The sequence below is a fragment of the Octodon degus genome, unplaced genomic scaffold, assembly GCF_000260255.1.
Source record: "Octodon degus isolate 3935 unplaced genomic scaffold, OctDeg1.0 scaffold00140, whole genome shotgun sequence".
Taxonomy (NCBI): Eukaryota; Metazoa; Chordata; class Mammalia; order Rodentia; family Octodontidae; genus Octodon; species Octodon degus.
In genome coordinates this window covers 324,035-342,972 of record NW_004524716.1, presented here as the reverse complement: position 1 = coordinate 342,972, position 18,938 = coordinate 324,035, and the positions used below count along the sequence as shown (strand labels likewise).

General features: G+C 35.5%; 1 protein-coding gene across 1 annotated transcript in view; it reads left to right on the top strand.

Moving 5' to 3' along the window:
* Man1a2 (mannosidase alpha class 1A member 2) overlaps positions 1-18,938 on the top strand; it is a 162,439-nt gene that overhangs the window by 126,924 nt on the left and 16,577 nt on the right. The window contains exons 8-11 of the mRNA XM_023701748.1: positions 5,129-5,244; positions 9,500-9,719; positions 11,969-12,141; positions 16,391-16,506. Coding sequence (XP_023557516.1) covers positions 5,129-5,244; positions 9,500-9,719; positions 11,969-12,141; positions 16,391-16,506 — 625 coding nt within the window. The remainder of the gene's footprint in view (positions 1-5,128; positions 5,245-9,499; positions 9,720-11,968; positions 12,142-16,390; positions 16,507-18,938) is intronic.

Here is an 18,938-nt window from a genome sequence, read left to right as displayed (position 1 = left end):
AATTGAAGACTTTCGTATGTACGTCTTGAAACTTTGAAACACTTTTTGGATGGCACTCCAAGAGCACAAAAAGTAAAGCCAAAAATTGACAAATGGGATCATGAAAAGGTTCTGCAGAGCAAAAGGAACAATTAACCCAGCAAAGAGACAGCCTACAAGAATCTTTGCCATTTACTCTTCTAGCAGAGGATTAGTAATCAGAATACATGAGAAACCAGCTTACACATACACAAGACCAGTAATGCAGTCAGTAAATGGGCAAGTGAAGTGAGCAGAAACTTTTCAGAGAGAAGTACAAATTAGCAAAAAATATAAGAAATATTCACCATCTTTAGCCATTGGCAAAATACAAATCAAAATATATTGAGATTCCCTGTAACCCTACTTAGAATGGCTACCACCTGGTGTCTTAAGGTTAACTTTGTTTTTAAAAAAATCTTTTATTTGTTTCCTTATTTGGTATAGGGCCTTGCTGCGCAGCTTGGGCTGCACAGTGACCCTCCTCTCTGCCTTCCCAGTGCTGGGATTATAGGCATGCACCACCACACCTGGTTTTGGTGGCTGGCATGGTGTGGGGCTGGCGCGGCGTGCGGCTCTGGGGATTGCTCCTTGGCCCTTGCACTTGCCAGGCAGGCGCTTGCCAGGAGGCACTTACACCACTGAGCTATCTCCCCCACCCCTTGGTTACTTTCTTGTTGCACAGACAAATACCTAAAAGCCACATGCTAAAAGAGAAAGGTTTAGTTCAGTTCACAGTTGATAGGGCTTTAGTCTGTTTTCTGGCTCTAGCACAGAGTTGCATGTCAGAAGGGCCTCTTAGAGGATGAACAGTCCATTGCAAAGCAGACTGAAGACAAAGAGGCAGCAAGCAACAACAGCAAGCCTGCTTCCCTCTCTCCCTTTATGTTTCATGCAGGCTACAAGCCTGTTGGTTGATGCCACCCACACCCACCCAGGGTGAGGCTCCCATTATCCACACCCAGAACTCTGCTAATTCTACTCAGTGCACTGATTTAGTACCACATATCCTAGGTCCAGCCACCTCTGAAAAGCCCCACTTAGGAGTACATGAGCCAGGTTTCAGGGAACATCTGGCTATAAACCGGAATATCAAGGAGGAAAAAAATGGCAAGGATGTGGGCTAACAGATACATTATTGGTGGAATTAAATTGTTTTAGCCATTATGGGAATTATACTCAACATATGGTAGAGATACATGCACACCCATGTTTATTGTTACCCAGTTCACACCACCAAAGCTGTAGGATCAGCCTACAAAGGTGTCCGTCAGCAGATGAATACAGAAAATGTTGCATATGTATGCTGTCGAATGTCAGCCGTAAAAAAAGTTGTCATTTTCTGGAAAATGAATGGAAGTAGAGATTATTATAGTAAGCAAAATAAGGCAAACTTAGGTGTTGCATGTTTCCCCTGATATGTGGATTCAGGCAAGAGTTGGAGGGGAGTGAAGGAAGGAAGGAGAGAGAACAGAAGGGGGACGGTTAGAGAAGAGGAAAAGGAAGCAGGAAGGTGAGAGCAAGGGTCGGGACAAGGGGCTGAAATGGTCAAAGCATGTAATACGCATGAACACATCTCCCAAAATGAAGACCATTGATCTCTATAACTAATACGAACTTAAATTTCAGTGAAAGTGCTAAAAATAAAATTTATCTTTTAAAATATTGCAAAAATGTAGAGAAACAAGCCAGACTAAAATTTGAGAGTAAAGAATAATGGAAAATTAGTCAAGTAGTTCAGTTTCCAGCAAATGAGTTTCAGAGGCGTGAACTGGCAAAGTAGAGTGGAGGAAGAAATAGAACAAATAATAGAAAACAATTTTCCCAGAACTAAAAGTTACTTTTAGTTTGAAAAGCCAAATAGCACAGTGAGTGGGGTTTTCTACTTTGGGTAGAAAACAGAACAAAAGGTTAAGTTTAAATGTAACTCACATTAGAATGAAGACTATACCATCGGAAGGTAAGTTGGCCATGAGAACGGGAGGTTGAGAACATAAGGAAACATGGTCAGGTTACTTGTGAGAGGTTTTGGGTACCTACTTTGAAGAAGCTCTGAGGGAAAGTTACTTCCAACTTTAAAAAACATAAAATTAAGAGAACATAAGACATTTTCAAATAACAAGGTTTATATGAAACATGCTTTATTAGGAAATTATTTAAGAATTTTATTCAGTAAAAGAGGTGTAGACCAAGATGTAAGAGTGAGGGGACAGTGAGTGTAACTCTGGGAACAAAGAAAACAAAGTGGCAGCTGTGGAGTATGTTTTGAGAACAGTCCGGTTTGAGGAAGGTCTCTGAGGGTAAGAAGAGAGGAGGTGACGCAGAGTACGTGCACGTAACGTGATTGAGAGGCTAGGAGAAAAAGAGATGATAAAAGAGGCAGCCAGAAAGTCTAGGAGAAACTGAAAGTATACCAAAAAGTAATGACTGAAATACAAGTGCAGCTGAAGCCCATGGTCATTTTAAGCAGTTGAATCCTGAGAAAGGACCAAGTAGCAGGAGAGATGGTAACGTTACGGTACTAGTTATGCTGTTTTGGTATAACTACAAAATTGAAGTTGAAAAAAAATACTGAGGTTGCAATATTGATGAGTATTTGTTTTAGTTGTTTTGATAATTCTGTTTTAAAAGTTTGCATAAAATATAAAATCCCTATTTTATTTGTTATGAAGACATCAGTAGCCTTTAGGTCTCCCAAAAACACTTTGAGTGTGGAACTTTCCTCATCTACACTAGTCTCCTGTAATTGTAAGCTATTTTATAAGTATGTATTAACTTTCGTGATTATTAAGATGGTTCATCTGTTAGAATTAATTTAGTATCTGTGTAACTTACCTCCATAAACTGTCAACATAATGTATCTATCACTATAAAATTATTAAATGTAGCTATGTTGAGAATTGAAAGCTATTTGAAATTTAATTATTGACTTCCCACATAATCTGAAATTTGAGGAAGGGTTCATATGGTAGCCCTGCCTTCTACTCTTCCAGCTGCCCCTCACAAAACCCAATCATTTAATGTTAGGCACTGAGAAACTGTATAAAGTAGAGGAGACCTTCCTCTAGTTACTGAAGTGGAGGACAACAGCTAATCTACCAAATCTCACTTGAAACTAAATAGCATTTTGTGTGAATCTTGCAAAACAGTTCTAAAATGAGAGAGCGGAGAAAAAGGATTATATTTGGCAATTGATAGTAGAGTCTGAAGACCACATCAGATAAACTTAGTTCACATGTACACTTATGACAGAAAAAAATAAGTGAGAAACAGGAATTTGAGATGAAGGCTATTTCAGGTACATTCCAGTTATTGGAATGTTAGTAGACATTGCTTAGGATAAACAGTAGCCCCTTTCATTTACTACTTTATGCAACAAAAGATGGTAATTTTATTTATTTTTGTATTTTAGGGAAGGGTTATAGGGTGCTCAGGGTCTCACTACTAGATCAGACTTCTAGTGATCAGCCTGTTTACAGCCTCCCAAGAGCTGGGATTACAGGCGTTCGCCACCATGCCCAGTCTCAATTGCTGTCTCAGCGTGTCCCAAGGGTGGGGGGTGGGGGCAGGGCCAGCACGGCAGGGCAGGCCGGGGGATTGTACCCCAGCCCCTGCATCTGCTTGCAGGCGCTTTAATCCACTGAGCTATTTGGCCGGCCCTGATAGTTTTTTAATTATATAAGATTAAATATATTCCAGTAATATATTTATGAATAAAGTTAAAATTTCAGGACTTTAGCAGTTGCCTTTTCAAATTGTTCCTCTATGTACAGTAAGATTCTTTAAACAAAAATTTTTAGTAGAATCAAAGTACATTATTATTAACTTCCTCCCTCTTCCACATAACAGCATAAAAATACATACCCTTCAGTGTTAGATTATTGAGCCTGCTGATTGATTTAAGTATTGCAAGGGCAAGCAGAAATACTGAAAGGACACCCAGGATTTGGAGGTCTATTTATGCACGTTGGTGGGCGCTGCTCAGGATCATTCCCAGAACATCAGGCCCTGATGCTGGCGGCCGAGGGCTCCTATTGGATGTGCAGGCAGGAAGTGCAGAGGAGAGTGGCTTGTCAGGCGGGCTTGGTTTATGTGGTGGGCATCATAATGACTGGCTAGCTGTGCATCACAGTGACCAGCTGTTTCTAAGAAATGGAATAGGAGCTGTTACCTGGGCAGCTAAGGAACTGAAGTCTACTGGCTGGGGGGTGGGGTAGGGTGGAGATCTTCTCCTACATTATGTTTATAATGTAATATATTTAGCAGCTTCCTTACACATTTCAGGTTATGTTTCACTTATTAATACAAGCAACAATATAAGGTTTTTAAAAGCATCTATTTTTATGGTATTCTGTATTATTAGAAGATAATTCCAAGAACTAGGATTCCTAGATTCAGTATTTTTAGCTACTACAAATTTATCCTTCAGTTCAAACAACTGTATCTTATTCTTTATTAGGTATTACCAACTTTTTAAAATGTTTGCAGATCTCATAGACAGTAATGGAATATTGTCTTTAAAAGTTTCTTTGATTTGATCACTTGTAGAATTGAACACGCTTTCTTGTGTTAAGTAGTGAAACCAGGTGTGATGGTGCATACTGAAGGATTGAGGATGTAGCTCAGTGCAAAGGTCTCAGGTTTAATTCCTAGTACTGTAAAAATAATTAGGATCAGCTTCCTTTTTTGTTCATTTTGTATTTCCCATGCTTTGCATGAGCCCTTTTGGGTTAACATCAGATTTAAGTGTACCCCTTGTATTTAGTTACATATCGAATATCATTAAAAGATAAAAAGCATTTTCAGTTATGGAAAAGTCTGGTTATATGGCAGTGTACAAACTATGTGATTCAAGAAAAAAAACTACTAAATATACAAAATTTCATATCCAGAGATTTCCTAGAAAAGTGGGTACATGTGTAGAGAAAAAACTTAATGATATACTCTTATTGGACTAAACTTGAAATGTTATGGAAATGGGGATATCAGTATAATTTTAAAATTACTGACAAGTAACGAAGTCATTATAATTGGAAAATATTACTTTATTAATGGTATTCTGTTTTTTCTTTCCTGCATCTGTATCCTTTCCTTTTCTCTTTTGTTTCAGATCACACATCAGTTGGTGGTTTAGGAGACAGTTTTTATGAATATTTACTGAAAGCCTGGTTGATGTCAGATAAAACAGACCATGAGGCAAGAAGGATGTATGATGATGCTATTGAGGTGATTATTGCCCATACTGAATATATAATTATTTGAAATGGCTAAACAAATGTAATTTTTAATTGTATTCATTTAGGAAATACACATATAAGTTTATTAGATTCACTATAGAAATTGTATCTATTTTAATAAATAATCTATATTGTTTTATTTGTGACATTATAAAGAGATTATTGAAAGAGTTGATATATTTTTTAAAATGTACTTTAGTTACTTTTAGTTGATGTCTACAAAAACTGGAAAATCTTCTGACTTTACATACATTTCCATGAACATTTTGTCTTTCAAATGTCATTTGATCCCATATTGAAAAATTGAGAGTGCACAATAATGGCAGCCACTTACTTAGTACTCCACGCAGTGCACACAGTTCTGGCCCTCTGCGTACTGCAGATTCAGGTCGTCCTCCCCACTTTCCATAGGAGAGAGAACCTTGATGTTCAGTGAAGTTAAGAAGTAGTTGAAGGTCACTTAGCTGGTGAATGATGGGCCCAGGAACTGAACTCTAGCAGCAGAGATTGCTCTCTTAACCATGGTATTATGTGGTTTCCTATTTATATAATTTCATATCATAGTGTGTAACAGTGTAAATTTGGAACAATAGTCATTCTAGGAAACACTAGGGATGTTTCTAGGCAAAGGATGTGAAAAAGAAAGTTTGTTAGCAATTTAGTAAGTTCTGTTTTCCCTGGTTATTTTATAAACCCATACATATCACTTGATCTTTTTTTTTGTACTGCGGATTGAACTCAGGACCTTACACTTGCCAGGCAGGTGCTTATGCTGCTGAGCTATATACCTGGCCCTCCTGAATTTAATTATTTATTTTTCTACTGTATTTTGTATAACAGTACCATAGTAATACAGTTAGTAACCGGTTTTCAGCAGTATAGATTTTTTTTTTTTTTTTTTTTTTTTTTTAGGGAAGGGTCTACAGGGTATTCAGGGTCTCACTAATAGATCGGACTTGTAGTGATCTGCCTGTTTGCAGCCTCCCATAAGCTGGGATTACAGGTGCGTGCCACCACGCCCAGTCTCAGTTGCCATCTCAGCATGCCCCAGGGATGGAGCCGGCAGGGCAGGCCCGGGAATTGAACCCCTGGCCCCTGTGCCTGCTTGCAGGCACTTTAATCTGCTGAGCTATTGGCTGGCCCCACAGTATTTTTTTTTGTGGTACTGGGGTTTCAACTCTGGACCTGTGTTTGCAAGGCAAGCACTTATGCCACTGAGCTACCTCCCCAGCCTAGATTTTAAAATTACTACCTTTTATATACTTTTTAGAGCCCTAATCACAGTTTTAAAAACACAATATTTGTTTTTTTAAATTCATGAAAATTAGACTTTGTGTCACACAGTGCTTTGCACTCAGTAAGTATTTGGACTGGTTGTATTAAGAAATTGAAAATTACAATATAATTAAGAATCTAAATTTCAGGGTGATTGCTAAAATTTTTTTGTGAAGCCTTAAATTTTGAATATTTAGAGAATGTTCATTCTTTGTTGTTAAAATTTAAACCTAGAAATGTTAATGATACAAAAAAAGATCATTATCTAGGCAGAATTAGCTAAGAATATCTTAGAAATGTGGGGTGGAAATAGCCCTAGTCATTTCCACTAGACTTTGGGCTCCATTGAAGGCAGACATCAATTTGTCATTGTCTCAGCTCTTAGCACAAGCCCCCAAACTGATAGGTCTTCAGTAAACTTAAACAAATGAATTATATTTATTATTTTATATTTTGGGCAAGTATCATGTCACGTACCATAGTCATCGTCTGTTCATAGTTTCCTGCTATTTTTGTAATAGTCTTAATCTAGAACTATTTTTTTCTTTTATTTAGTTCTTTTTTTTTTCTGGCCTTACTGTCATCTTTTCTTGTTTTATTTTTGAGGATATAAAAAATTGAGAAAAAAATTTTCTATATTTATCCATATGCTTAAAATTTCAAGCAGTCTCCAAGTTTACTCTTTTATTTAATTCTTGCCAAAAGAAAAATTACATTATTTTATGTTTGTTATTGCTTTCTAATTGTGTATATTTTAAAGGTATGATACTATTCTGAAAGTTAACCATATAATTTAAAACTATTTTCCATGGATAATCTGTTATATAAGCTTTGAGTAATATAAATCTTAACATTTATTTTATATATATTGTGTTTTCATTATTACTCAACTAAGTATTTTTTAATAATAATTGGTTAACTTGCATTTTGAGGCATGAGCTCATATATGCAATTTTTGTGATGCCAGTTTATCTTCAGTAGCCATTCTGTTAAGAAACCACATGAACAAACTGTAAAATAAATACCATACTGAATACACAGATAAACTAGGAATGACAACTTACAGTTCATTCTAATTTGAAATGAGTCATTTGTAAAATTTGCCTTTGAGCTATTGTACTTGAATCCTTGCCGCCCTTGTCCTCTGCTCTTCCCAGTTTCAGTATCCGTGGTTCCCGTCTGTTTTCTTAGTTACAGGCTTTATGTTTTGATCATGTTTATGTTTAGTCTTAATTTTTAAAACAGTGAACAAAAATCCTTTTTCGAGATCCTTTGGGGCAAGGAAACAACGCCAGTGTTTGTGAAGATGTGAGTTAAAAACTCATTGTTACCTCTTCTTAACATTCAGCAGTTTTAAATACGTTGAATTCTTAGTTATTTTTCATAGTTTTAGAGACAAGAAACTCATACAATTTCAGGAGTTCAAAAGTAAGCTGATAAAAGCCCTACTCTTAGCAGTAGTTTACCTTAGTCCAGTAAGTTCATGAGGATATGATTGGGTATCTTCTAATTAGACTGTGGTAATACTTTTGTTGCTATGAGCAAAACTACAAAAATAATAAAAATATTATATGAAAATGTGTAACAAAGCCATAGATATAGTTCTTTAGGTAGTTATTGAGCACCTTATATGTAGAAAATCTGCTAGTATCATGAGGTTCACAAGAATGAGAAACGTTGTCTTCCTACTGAAGAGACTAATTTTATATACGTGTGTGTGTGTGCATGCGCGTCACAGTATTAGGGGTAGAAGAAAACAATAACAAAAGCTTGAAATTCAATAGTAGTCCATTGTCATTTGGTTATCAGCTATCTCCCATTCCCCTAATAGGTCAAATACAGTTATCTGAGAACATTATAGATTTATAAAGTTTTATAATTAATTTATCGAATGTATGCTAAATGATAGCTCTGGAGTAGAAGCTGATGAATAAGACATAGTCCCTACAATTCTGTAAAACTTAACATTATTGTGGAGATTATAGGATTCATTTTTCCAAAGTTGATTGTTGTTACTGAGCTTGTGAGACAGAAACCTCCAAATAAAAAATGTCAGTTGACTCTTGGAAAGAGCTTATTATCAGAAAGAAAATATAGTCCCTAAGCATGTACAATAATTTCTACCGAAGATAACTAAATTAATTCAGTTTCTTACATTTTTCCATAGAAATACTTCAAATACAGAAAATTTATTCATGGTCCCCTAGCAATGCCTAAAATCATAAGCCAACAGAAGCAAAGCTCTTAAATCTAATTTTAAAATGAACTGTAATTCTTATATTCTACTTTTTGTTGTATTCAAATTTAATATAAAATACTTCATTATCCCCATGTCTTTGTTAATAAAATTGATATGGGCCCTCTTCTTCAGGTAGTCGCATCCAAAGCAGATGTCTTCATTTGAGAAGTAAAGGACTAAATAGTTAAGGAATAAGTATTTAACTTTCAGTCAGTTTTGAAAGTTTTAAAATGTGTAAAGTGGATAATTTAATAGTATTTTTTAAAGTACTGTGCCAGCTAACATGTTTATGTAGAAAATGAAGAACCATTTCAACTAGTTATTGAAAATTATATCTTATTGATGTGACTTTTTTCTATTCAGATTTTGTTGTATGAAATAGAAATTGAATTAGTGGAGACTTTTGTCTTACAACTTCTTATCATGATCTTAGTTGACTGATTATAAATTTCAAGTAGACAAAGGCTATTATGCTGATGTTAGGTAGAATGGTACACTGCCAACACTCTCCTTTCCTGCTAGAGTAGTGACTGGGGTAGTCCTTTCAGTTATATACAATTTGAACACTTGTTCCAAAAATTTGTTATTGTAAATTAAGTCTCCCATTTTGAAAAAAGTTTCTGTTGTACAAGATATTACTGAATTTTTATGGCAACCTGAAATATATGTTTGAATATATAAAAACTAATAGTTGTCTTCTAAAATTTTGAATATCTTCTCTTGCTTGTAGGCTATAGAAAAACATCTTGTTAAGAAATCTCGAGGGGGCCTTGTCTTCATTGGAGAGTGGAAGAATGGGCATTTGGAAAAGAAGATGGGGCATTTGGCCTGTTTTGCTGGGGGAATGTTTGCACTAGGAGCGGACGGTTCCAGAAAGGATAAAGCTGGGCATTATTTAGAGCTAGGTGCAGAGATTGCACGTACGTGCCACGAATCATATGACAGGACCGGTAAGAATGTTAATAAGGCTTACGACTTAGTGAAAATAATCTCTTAATTGTAAAAATGTGACCAGACGTTAAGAAGCAAATATGTAGATACCTTCACTTCACAATAGTTTATACTATCACGGTAATCCACTTTCTTAAGAAATTGAATTTCAGAAATGTTTTTCTTTTTTTAAAAGTGGTACTAGGGACTGATTAAAACCAGGGTCTTCTCATTGAGCTACATCCCCAATCCATTAAAGAAAGTTTAAGTTTTGAGGCAGGCTCTCTCGATTTTCCCAGTCTGGACTCAAATTTGGGGCCCTTCTGCTTCAGCTTCCTGCAGTGCTTGGATTACCAGCCTGTACCACCACATCCAGCTCCTGCATCGTTTCAGAAATTCTGAACTCTCCTGCCTTTTTAGGAAAAAATAATTGAGAAAATAATTGTCTTAAAGACAAGACGTAGAATGTTTAGAGATATATGGAATGGCATTATTTTAATAATCATTTTAGCCATTTATAGCAGTTTATGTAAAACCAGTTACTTGAACACAAAATTGATGGACTTAGGTTATATTCATTGTCTTGGTTGTACTCTTATGAGAAGAATAATACCCAGAGATGACAGTGGTTGGTTATCTAGCTAATTGGTTCTTTGTCCTTTACTCAGTGCACTAATAACTCTTGGAGTTGTTTCCCTTTCACTAAAAAAGATCTGCTAAGGACTTTTAGAAATTAATATTTTTTGAACTTCATTTACTTTTTTTTTGTACCAGGGATCAAACTTAGAACCTTGACTTGCCAGACAGATGCTTATGCTACTGAGCTATCTTCTGGGCTCAACTTCATTTATCTTTGCCTAGAAAATGAAATTGTTCTGTTTTGTTTTGTTTTGGTGGTACTAGGGTTCAAATTCAGGACCTTGTGCTTGCCAAGCAAACACTTATTTCACTGAGCTATCTCCCCGGTGCCTTTGAAATTATTTTTAATGGTGACAAAAATTGATTGCTGTGAAGTAAAAAAATTCTGCCTTTTTTTTTTTTTTTGCGGAACTGGGGATTGAACTCATGCCCTTGCACTTGCCAGGGAAGTGCTTATTCTACTGAGCCATCTCCCTGGCCCCTGCCCTTCATTTTTAAAGGATAGTATGCATGCAGTCAAATTGATATTCCTTGTATATTTGTTACTAATATTTCATGGAAGAAGGCAATTAGACATATATTTTTAAAGCCTAAAGGTGCTCACTAGAGGTACCGTGATGATAAAAGAGTTCAACACTGCACTAGACTGTTCGTGGTTTTCTCTGTCTTTACAAATGGTTATTTCTGTATTATAGCATGAGCTCCCCGAAATCTGAAGAGGTATTAACTTCTTTGTGTTTTCAAAAGTTGTATTGTTCCTTTTTGAAATAACTGAATTTCTCTTTCAGGATTCATTTGTTCTTAGGTACCATGACACAAATATTGATTACCTTAAAGTTTATCCTAATTGATAAATCTGTCATGTTATTTTTATGCAGTAAGGAATTGAACTTTTGATGAAATTGACTCTTCAGGTTTGTCATTAAATCAGTGGTAACATTTCTTTAAAAAATAAATAAGTCAAATGAACCCTGAGCAAGTTTTTTTTAGGGTAATTTAATGTTGGTATCATGTATAGGTAATGTCAGTGATCTGCATTATTGATAGGAACTAAATTATCAGATTGATGATAGGATGTATTGATTATATATATAATTAGTTTTTTACATTTTATATATTTATATATATTTGCCTAAAGTTAGTAAATTATTGAGGGACCAGAATGGATATTTTAAGTGTTTATATTAGGGCCTATGATAATTAGGTGTGTTGTTAGGTAGGTGTTGACCATCTATTACACAGTAGATCTGAAACAAGAATTTAATGTAGCAGACATACTAAAATTATTAAATATAGTACAATTGTTATAACTAATCATTCATTACATTAAATGTGAACTCATGGTGTATGTTATATTGGATACTTACAGGTTAAAATGTTCAAAGATTATATTCCTAAGAAATTCATAATATGCTGAAGGCATAAAACAGTTCTGTTATTGGTCTAGTATTCACGTTTCTTAACAGCATTCCTGAGATGATGTTTTAAATTGACTCATTTTGTAGAACAGAGACAATAAAAATAAAACAACAAAAATTACTTAACACCCCATTCTTTCAGGGGAGTTAGCTTTTACAAACTAAATACAAGTGATTTATTGTATTCACTGGTTTCTTTTGTCATGTTACAGCATTAAAACTAGGTCCTGAGTCCTTCAAGTTTGATGGTGCAGTAGAAGCTGTAGCTGTCCGGCAGGCTGAGAAATACTACATCCTCCGTCCAGAAGTAATTGAAACCTACTGGTACCTGTGGCGTTTCACTCATGATCCAAGATACAGGCAGTGGGGATGGGAAGCAGCCCTGGTAAGCAAGGCAGTATTTCATTTATCTAAAGGATACGAAGTCAAGCCCTCCAGTAGTGCCATGTATCCTCATCCACGTTGCTTCATTTCACTGGCTCTCGGCAGCTGTCATATTTCTGATGATGAAGGAGCTGTTAGTCAGGTTAACTTTCTTGAACAGTAGAAATGAATGTTGGAATCCTGTTTTGTTCTCTACATAGAAGTACGTTCTAGTAGTGTACATTCTTACTGAATAGCTATAGTTTCTTAAAAGGCAACTTTTAGTACAGTGATAAAAATAAGTTTAACTTTCCATACATACATTTATTTATTTAGCAGTATTAGGGATTGAAACCAGAGCCTTAGCAGGAGCTACATCCCAGCCCTTTTAGAATTCTGAAACTATCTCATAGAGTAACAGTTGTACAACAGAGACTTGAACTAGAGATCCTCCTGCTTTAGCCTCCTGGAGAGCTAGGACGATAGGCACGTTCCCTTGTGCCTGGCTTCTAAACCTGTTTCTTAGCCCCTAACTGCTAGAGAAAAATAATTATCCTGGGTAGATGCTCCCTGCTCACTTCAGCTTGTGTTTTGAGTAACTCCTTAGCGGGTTATTGTAAGAAGAATCAGAAAATTGTGAAATTGTTCTGGAATGAAAGACAAAATATACATATATTTGAAATTAGGAATTTTTAAGGGTTAGCAGGTAAAGGAAGCTAGCTGTTGAGGAATTCCTTGACTCTTAGTTCTTGGAGAGGAAAAATCCATTAGTCTTTTGTGAAAAGATAAATTTATTCCTGGGGAGTTTTTTTTTTTTAATTTTTCTCAGATTTACTTGTTAGGTTAAATTGTACTAATATGAGTATTCATGTTCAAAGTACTTAATCTGCACTTTCAGTCTAGATACAGTGATTAAAGATATGTACAAGAGTATGTTTTAGTACAAGATGTACACCAGTTTTTATAATGGACATGTTTCACAGTGGCAAAGTTGGATACATTACAAAGATAGTCTTACATACCAAATCAAGGGTACTTATTTTACTTAGTTGTTTTTGAAATAAAACAACAATATACTCATGCACACTATGCTTTAATAATAAACATTACTCAGTAATTTATATCAGTTACTTACTGCCTGTTATGGTCTGTGTCTAGATGATCCCCAGAACCTTATGTACTTTTAGATGGGGCTTTTGGGGGATTGCTGAATCTAGAGTTGGCAATCGATTTAAAGTGCAGTGCATGCTGGGATTAAGGCTGAGTGACTGTTGGATCAGTCCACTGGTTGGAATGACACTGCCCTAATCTCAGCAGTCTGGGTAAGATAAAAAGGGCACAAAGAGGTTTGTTTCCCCCTTTTGTGCTTGTTGCTTTTGCTGTCTTCCACTACCATGAATTGTTGCCCCTCAGCCATGCGCCACCCTACCTTGGAGCCAGCCGATATGGACTGAACACTTTACAAACTGTGAGCTAAGTAAACCTTTCCCTCTTTAACACTAGGTGTTGGGGTTTTAGGCCCAGTCACAAGAGAAAAACTAAGATGCTGCCTAAAGTATTTCTTACAGAAAGTGATGAGGACTTTTGTTTATATCAGAGCCCTTAGGATCAGTTTTTTTCTCCTTTCCATTTCCTCCCTTACTTTGAGAATCTGTTCCAGAAATGCTAAGTTTTTTAAGGGGGAAGGAACTACTGAAGGCTTTGTTTAGTGGGAAAAGGACATATTTGTCATCCACAAATTGGTGAGTTTTGGAGACTGCCTCCATAATCTAGGAGTAATATGTTGTCTTAAACTAACACTTGCATGTGTTCTGCCGTTCAGACCTAGGTTAACTCTTATGGACTTAAACTAGAGAGAGTATTGGTAGAATCAAGGTGGTTCCGCAGAATAGGAACGGAGGCTGTTTTTCCTTGGCCCTCTGAGGTTAAAGTTGAGCAAACAGCTGCCAGTGAAATTCTGTAGGAAGGTTCAGCTGCAATTAGGAAGATAGCCAAACTGTTGGCACATGCGTTCAGCTGTTGTTATCAGTGGGCTACTAATACTTACATAGATTAGTACTTTATGTAAGAGAAATAGATGTATAAAGAAGCCTTCTAATGAGTCTGTCGGACTTGAATGTACCCTAATATTTAATGGTTTTTATTTAGAGGAAAGAGGAAAATATATCTGAATATCATAGGATAGGAATTATTGAAGGTAATAGTAAACACACATTTGTCATTGAGAAACACTATAGGACAAATAATTTTTTTGTCTTTTTCTGATATATACTTTCCTACAGTATGCCCCTGCTCTTACCCATTAAGAATAGGTTTGATAAACTCAAACTTTAGCCCATATTGATCTAATTTTAATGGCTTTACAGACTGTATAGACACACAGAGACTCAAAGTATAAGCTGACAAGAGTAAGTACTGGAATAATTACGTTCTAAGTTCAAGTTTGGGAAGTATGACATGAGAGACCTCATGTCTTAAGTATAATTTGTTTTTGTGTCACTGTTGGTCTTGGTTGGGTTTGAAGAAAGTGAAGAGAAGCAAGCGTAAGATAGTTGTGATACATCATTTCTTCTGTAGTTCTGGCCATTCCATTTACAAATGCAGATTCCCAAGCTTGAGTGTACGAAGCATAGAAGCTTCTCAAGAAATGATCCAAATGACTTGAAGCTTAGTTGTCTGTGTGCTACATTCCCTTTTCTGATAGCTCATGTGGTGGTGAAAACATCATTAAGAACAGTACTGAAAAATGTTTGCGGTCAAAGTATATTATTGTCTTGGCAAACTCTGAGAAGAGTGCTTTCAAACATAGCTATAAAATTAAGTTTGATTAAACACATTTCAATGTTAATTATATTGTTATTAGAAAAGAAGTTGAGAAAAAAATGATAAAACTAGAAACAACAATCCATGGCAGAATAATAGAAAACCATCCCTTTCTTGGGCCATGTTTCAGCGTTAAGAAGAGTAGAGAAAGAATCATAGATGTCTTTAGTTTTTTGTGAATGGTTTAATTGTTATGGTAAGCAAAATATTTGGTTGCTTTAAGTTTGAAGCAGGGTGTGAGTAGATTCCAGTTGATTTAGTATATTTTATTTAGCTTATCCAAAGATAAAACAGGAAATATAAGTTAAAATTTTAACTCCCAGTCAAGCAGTAGAGTACAGTAGTTTATAATGTGGAGCAAATTGCCCTGCTCAATTTTCTACCTGAGAAGTGGTTATCTTTGTAGAATTGCTGTAAAATGTACATTTTAATTCACGTAAAGCTCTTAAAATAGCTTTCAGCAAAATAAATATGTCAGAATTGTTAACTCTTTAAGTTGTAATCATTGTAGCAAGTGGATAGACGAGCTGTTCTTGCTGCCTGGTATCACCTGTGGTCCCTCCCTCACAGGGCTGTGGCAGTGCACATCTGCCAGGGATGTGTTTGCAGTGCGTATTCTCTTTTTATTACTGTAATTGCAGAAAGCTCCTAAGTAATATTTTTTAGAATGCTATAGATTATTATTTGTTTAAGTAATATTTTTTTTAGAATGCTATAGATTATTATTTGTTCTTGGAATTGATAAAAAATCAGATTTTTAATTCAAACAGATTTGTCTTGATTTGTCAGGATTTGTCAGCTTTTATTATGCCAGAGAGGTGCCTAATTCAGAAAGAATGATATAAATTAGACACCTGTATTAGGAAAACATAGCATAGAAAGATGAAAGAGTCTTATTAGCAAGAGAAACACCAGTATAAATTCACTTTTTAGTAAAATTACAGATATTCCTCGTGGAGTGTCCCGTCTGTTTAATGACTATTCAGACGTATGACCACTCTGATTCATACCTTTTTTTGTACAGTTCCGTACATCTTGTTTATAGAACCTCATGTTTTTTTTGTATACTACACCTTGTTTATACACTACTGTGGTTTTTGTGATTGTGCTACAGATTTATTCTGTTTTACATACAGTATTGCATGTGAGAGTTGTGAAAATAAACGCAAAGTCATCACATTCGAGTTTCCTTTGACCATTTCTTTGTTCTTAATATTGTGCATGCTGCAGACTTGTCCTCATTTAGTGACCAGTTAATTTAGTGATGCATTCACAGGACTGAAACTTGATCAGGCACATCTGTATTATCCTTATGCTTAAAAAAATAACTACTATATTATTCTTCAGTCAAATTCTCATACAAATTTCTGTGAACTTTTGATTGTAATTCTTGTCCTTTAAAACTCAAAATCCATGGAGTTGATTGTTTTGTTTGTCCTCTTTTATAGGCTATTGAAAAATATTGCCGAGTCAGTGGTGGTTTTTCTGGGGTCAAAGATGTGTATTCCTCCACTCCTACACATGATGATGTACAACAGAGCTTCTTTCTTGCTGAAACGTTAAAGTAAGTTTTGAAATTTAAAGTTTTAAAGTAAGCTTTAAATTGTTTTGCCTGGTTTTGGTGACACATACTTGTAATCTCAGCACTTGGGAGGTTGAGGCAGGAAGATCACACAAGTTCGAGGCCAGCCTGGGTAACATGGTGAGTTCAAGGCCAGCTTGGACTACACAGTGAGACCCTGCCTTAAAGAAGAAAAAAAAAGTGTAAAATTTATTTTTGAATGGGTACATAAAAACAAAATTATTGGGGAGGTAAATGTTTTAATCATTGTGTAATTTTATCAGGTTAGCCATCTGTCTCTTCACACATTTTCAACTCATTATGGTCACATATTGAATAGCCTTTCTCTTTTAAAATATCTAGTAAATAATTGTTATCTGTAATTAACCATACTGTACAGTAGTGCACCAAAACTTCCTCCTCCTAACTGCAATTTAGTATTCATTGGTCACTGTCCTCTGTCCTTCCTCCACTCCCCAGACTCTTGTCACCACTGGACAACTTTAGCTTCCGTGCTGTAGCCGTTTCTACATTCCATGTATAAGTGAAATCAGAGGAAGTTTTACATATAAGCCCCAAATTGTCTTTTCTCTTGTTTATGCCATTTAACATATTTAATTAATCTTCAGTTCCAGCCATGTTTTTGCCAATGACAGGATTTTTTAAATGGCTAAATAAAATTCATTTTATATATATATACCACATTTTTTATCTTAATTCTTTTATTTTAGGTTGATTTTTGTGTATGATTTCTAGATGATGAATTATAACTATATTATATGTTAGACTAAATTTTACTACAAGTACCATTTCATTGTAAAACTTCACCTGCATCTCAGAAAAAATTACTTAGACTGTAAGGTAGATAGTTTGTCAAGAAACTACCTTTAAGGAAGCACAGATAGCTGCATAATTTTGCTAGTTGTGGATGAACCTGGGAATCTGTATGGCCGACATGCTACCTGGTCACACTGAGATGCTGCCCTGGGACCGCAGCTGAGCTCTCTTTTTCTAGTGAACTAAATCTGTTGGGAATAATCATGAGTTTTGATAGTAACAAATGATATATGACCAGAGCCTTGCCTAAGAAGTTTCCTCATATACATAAAGGGAATGACAGAAAAGCAAAAAGACAATTTGGGGCTTATACTCAAAACCCCAAATAGAGGTCTCTGTAATCTATCCTGTAAAAAAATGGAAACCTTAATTAGATATGTCTACTTTTCTATACATTTACTGTCCTTTGGCCAGAGGACTTCTGTGTAGAAGACATAAAGCATTAAAAGAAATCAGGACCCCAAAATTCAAAGACCCAATCAAAAAATAGGCATCTCATATTAATAAACACTTCTCAAATGAAAAAATACAAATGGCAAATAAATAAATGAAAAATGTTCTACATCATTGGTCATTCGAGAAATGTAAATTAAAATAACACTGAGATTCCATCTCATCCAAGAAAAGAATGGCTGTACTCAAGAAGTCAGGCTATAACAAATGCTGGAGAGGCTGTGGGGAAAAAGGAACCCTTCTCCACTGTTGGAGTGTAGACTAGTACAATGACTATGAAAATCAGTGGAGATTTCTCAGAAAGCTAGGATTGGAAGTCTCATTCGACCCAGCTATTCCCCTCCTGGGTATAAAATTTCCAAATGAACTGAAAACGTTGTACGACAGTCATACATGTACACCCATGTTTATAGCAGCACAATTTGTCATAGATAAATCTTGGAAATAACCCAAATGCCCATCAACTGAGAAATGGATGAAAGAAATGTGGAATTTCTTTTTTACAAATTAATTTTATTGAGAAATAGCAGTGAGAGTTTCAAAACAGGTTAGTAGGACAGTTACAATAATTAACACGTTGCATATTTTTGTCTTTGTAGTAGTTACTCATAGTACCTGATGTGGACATGTTATCTTATCTAAACACTATTAGTACAAATCTTTCTTCTCATTGAACTAAGAGAAAGTAGCTGTATAGCTATCCTATTTTGTATACAAAGATACAAAATGGTCCTTCATTTATATGCTCTTTTTTTTTGTTTAGTTTTATCAGAGATGGGTATTCCATTTCCATTCAAATATTGTATTGCAAGAATTCAGAAAAATAATCCAATATAGTCCAGTAGTTCATAATAGTGGGGTATCTGCATGACTGGCAATGTCAGAAGTTGTTGACTTCAGCCTTTTACAGCTCAGCATATTAATGTGGCTTTACTTTTTATACCTTGTTTTTATACTTTTCTGCTCGACAGTTAGGACCAAGATAAAACAAGACCTATATAACAAGAAATGTAACTTTTGTATCTGCCAAGGTCAGTCAAATTCCCTCAGGATTTACCCTGAAACCCTGTACGCAGTTTGTAGATCTTTTGTCAGTGTCAGTCATGTGGATGAGTCACAGCCATTGCTTGACCAGTTTGCTCTCT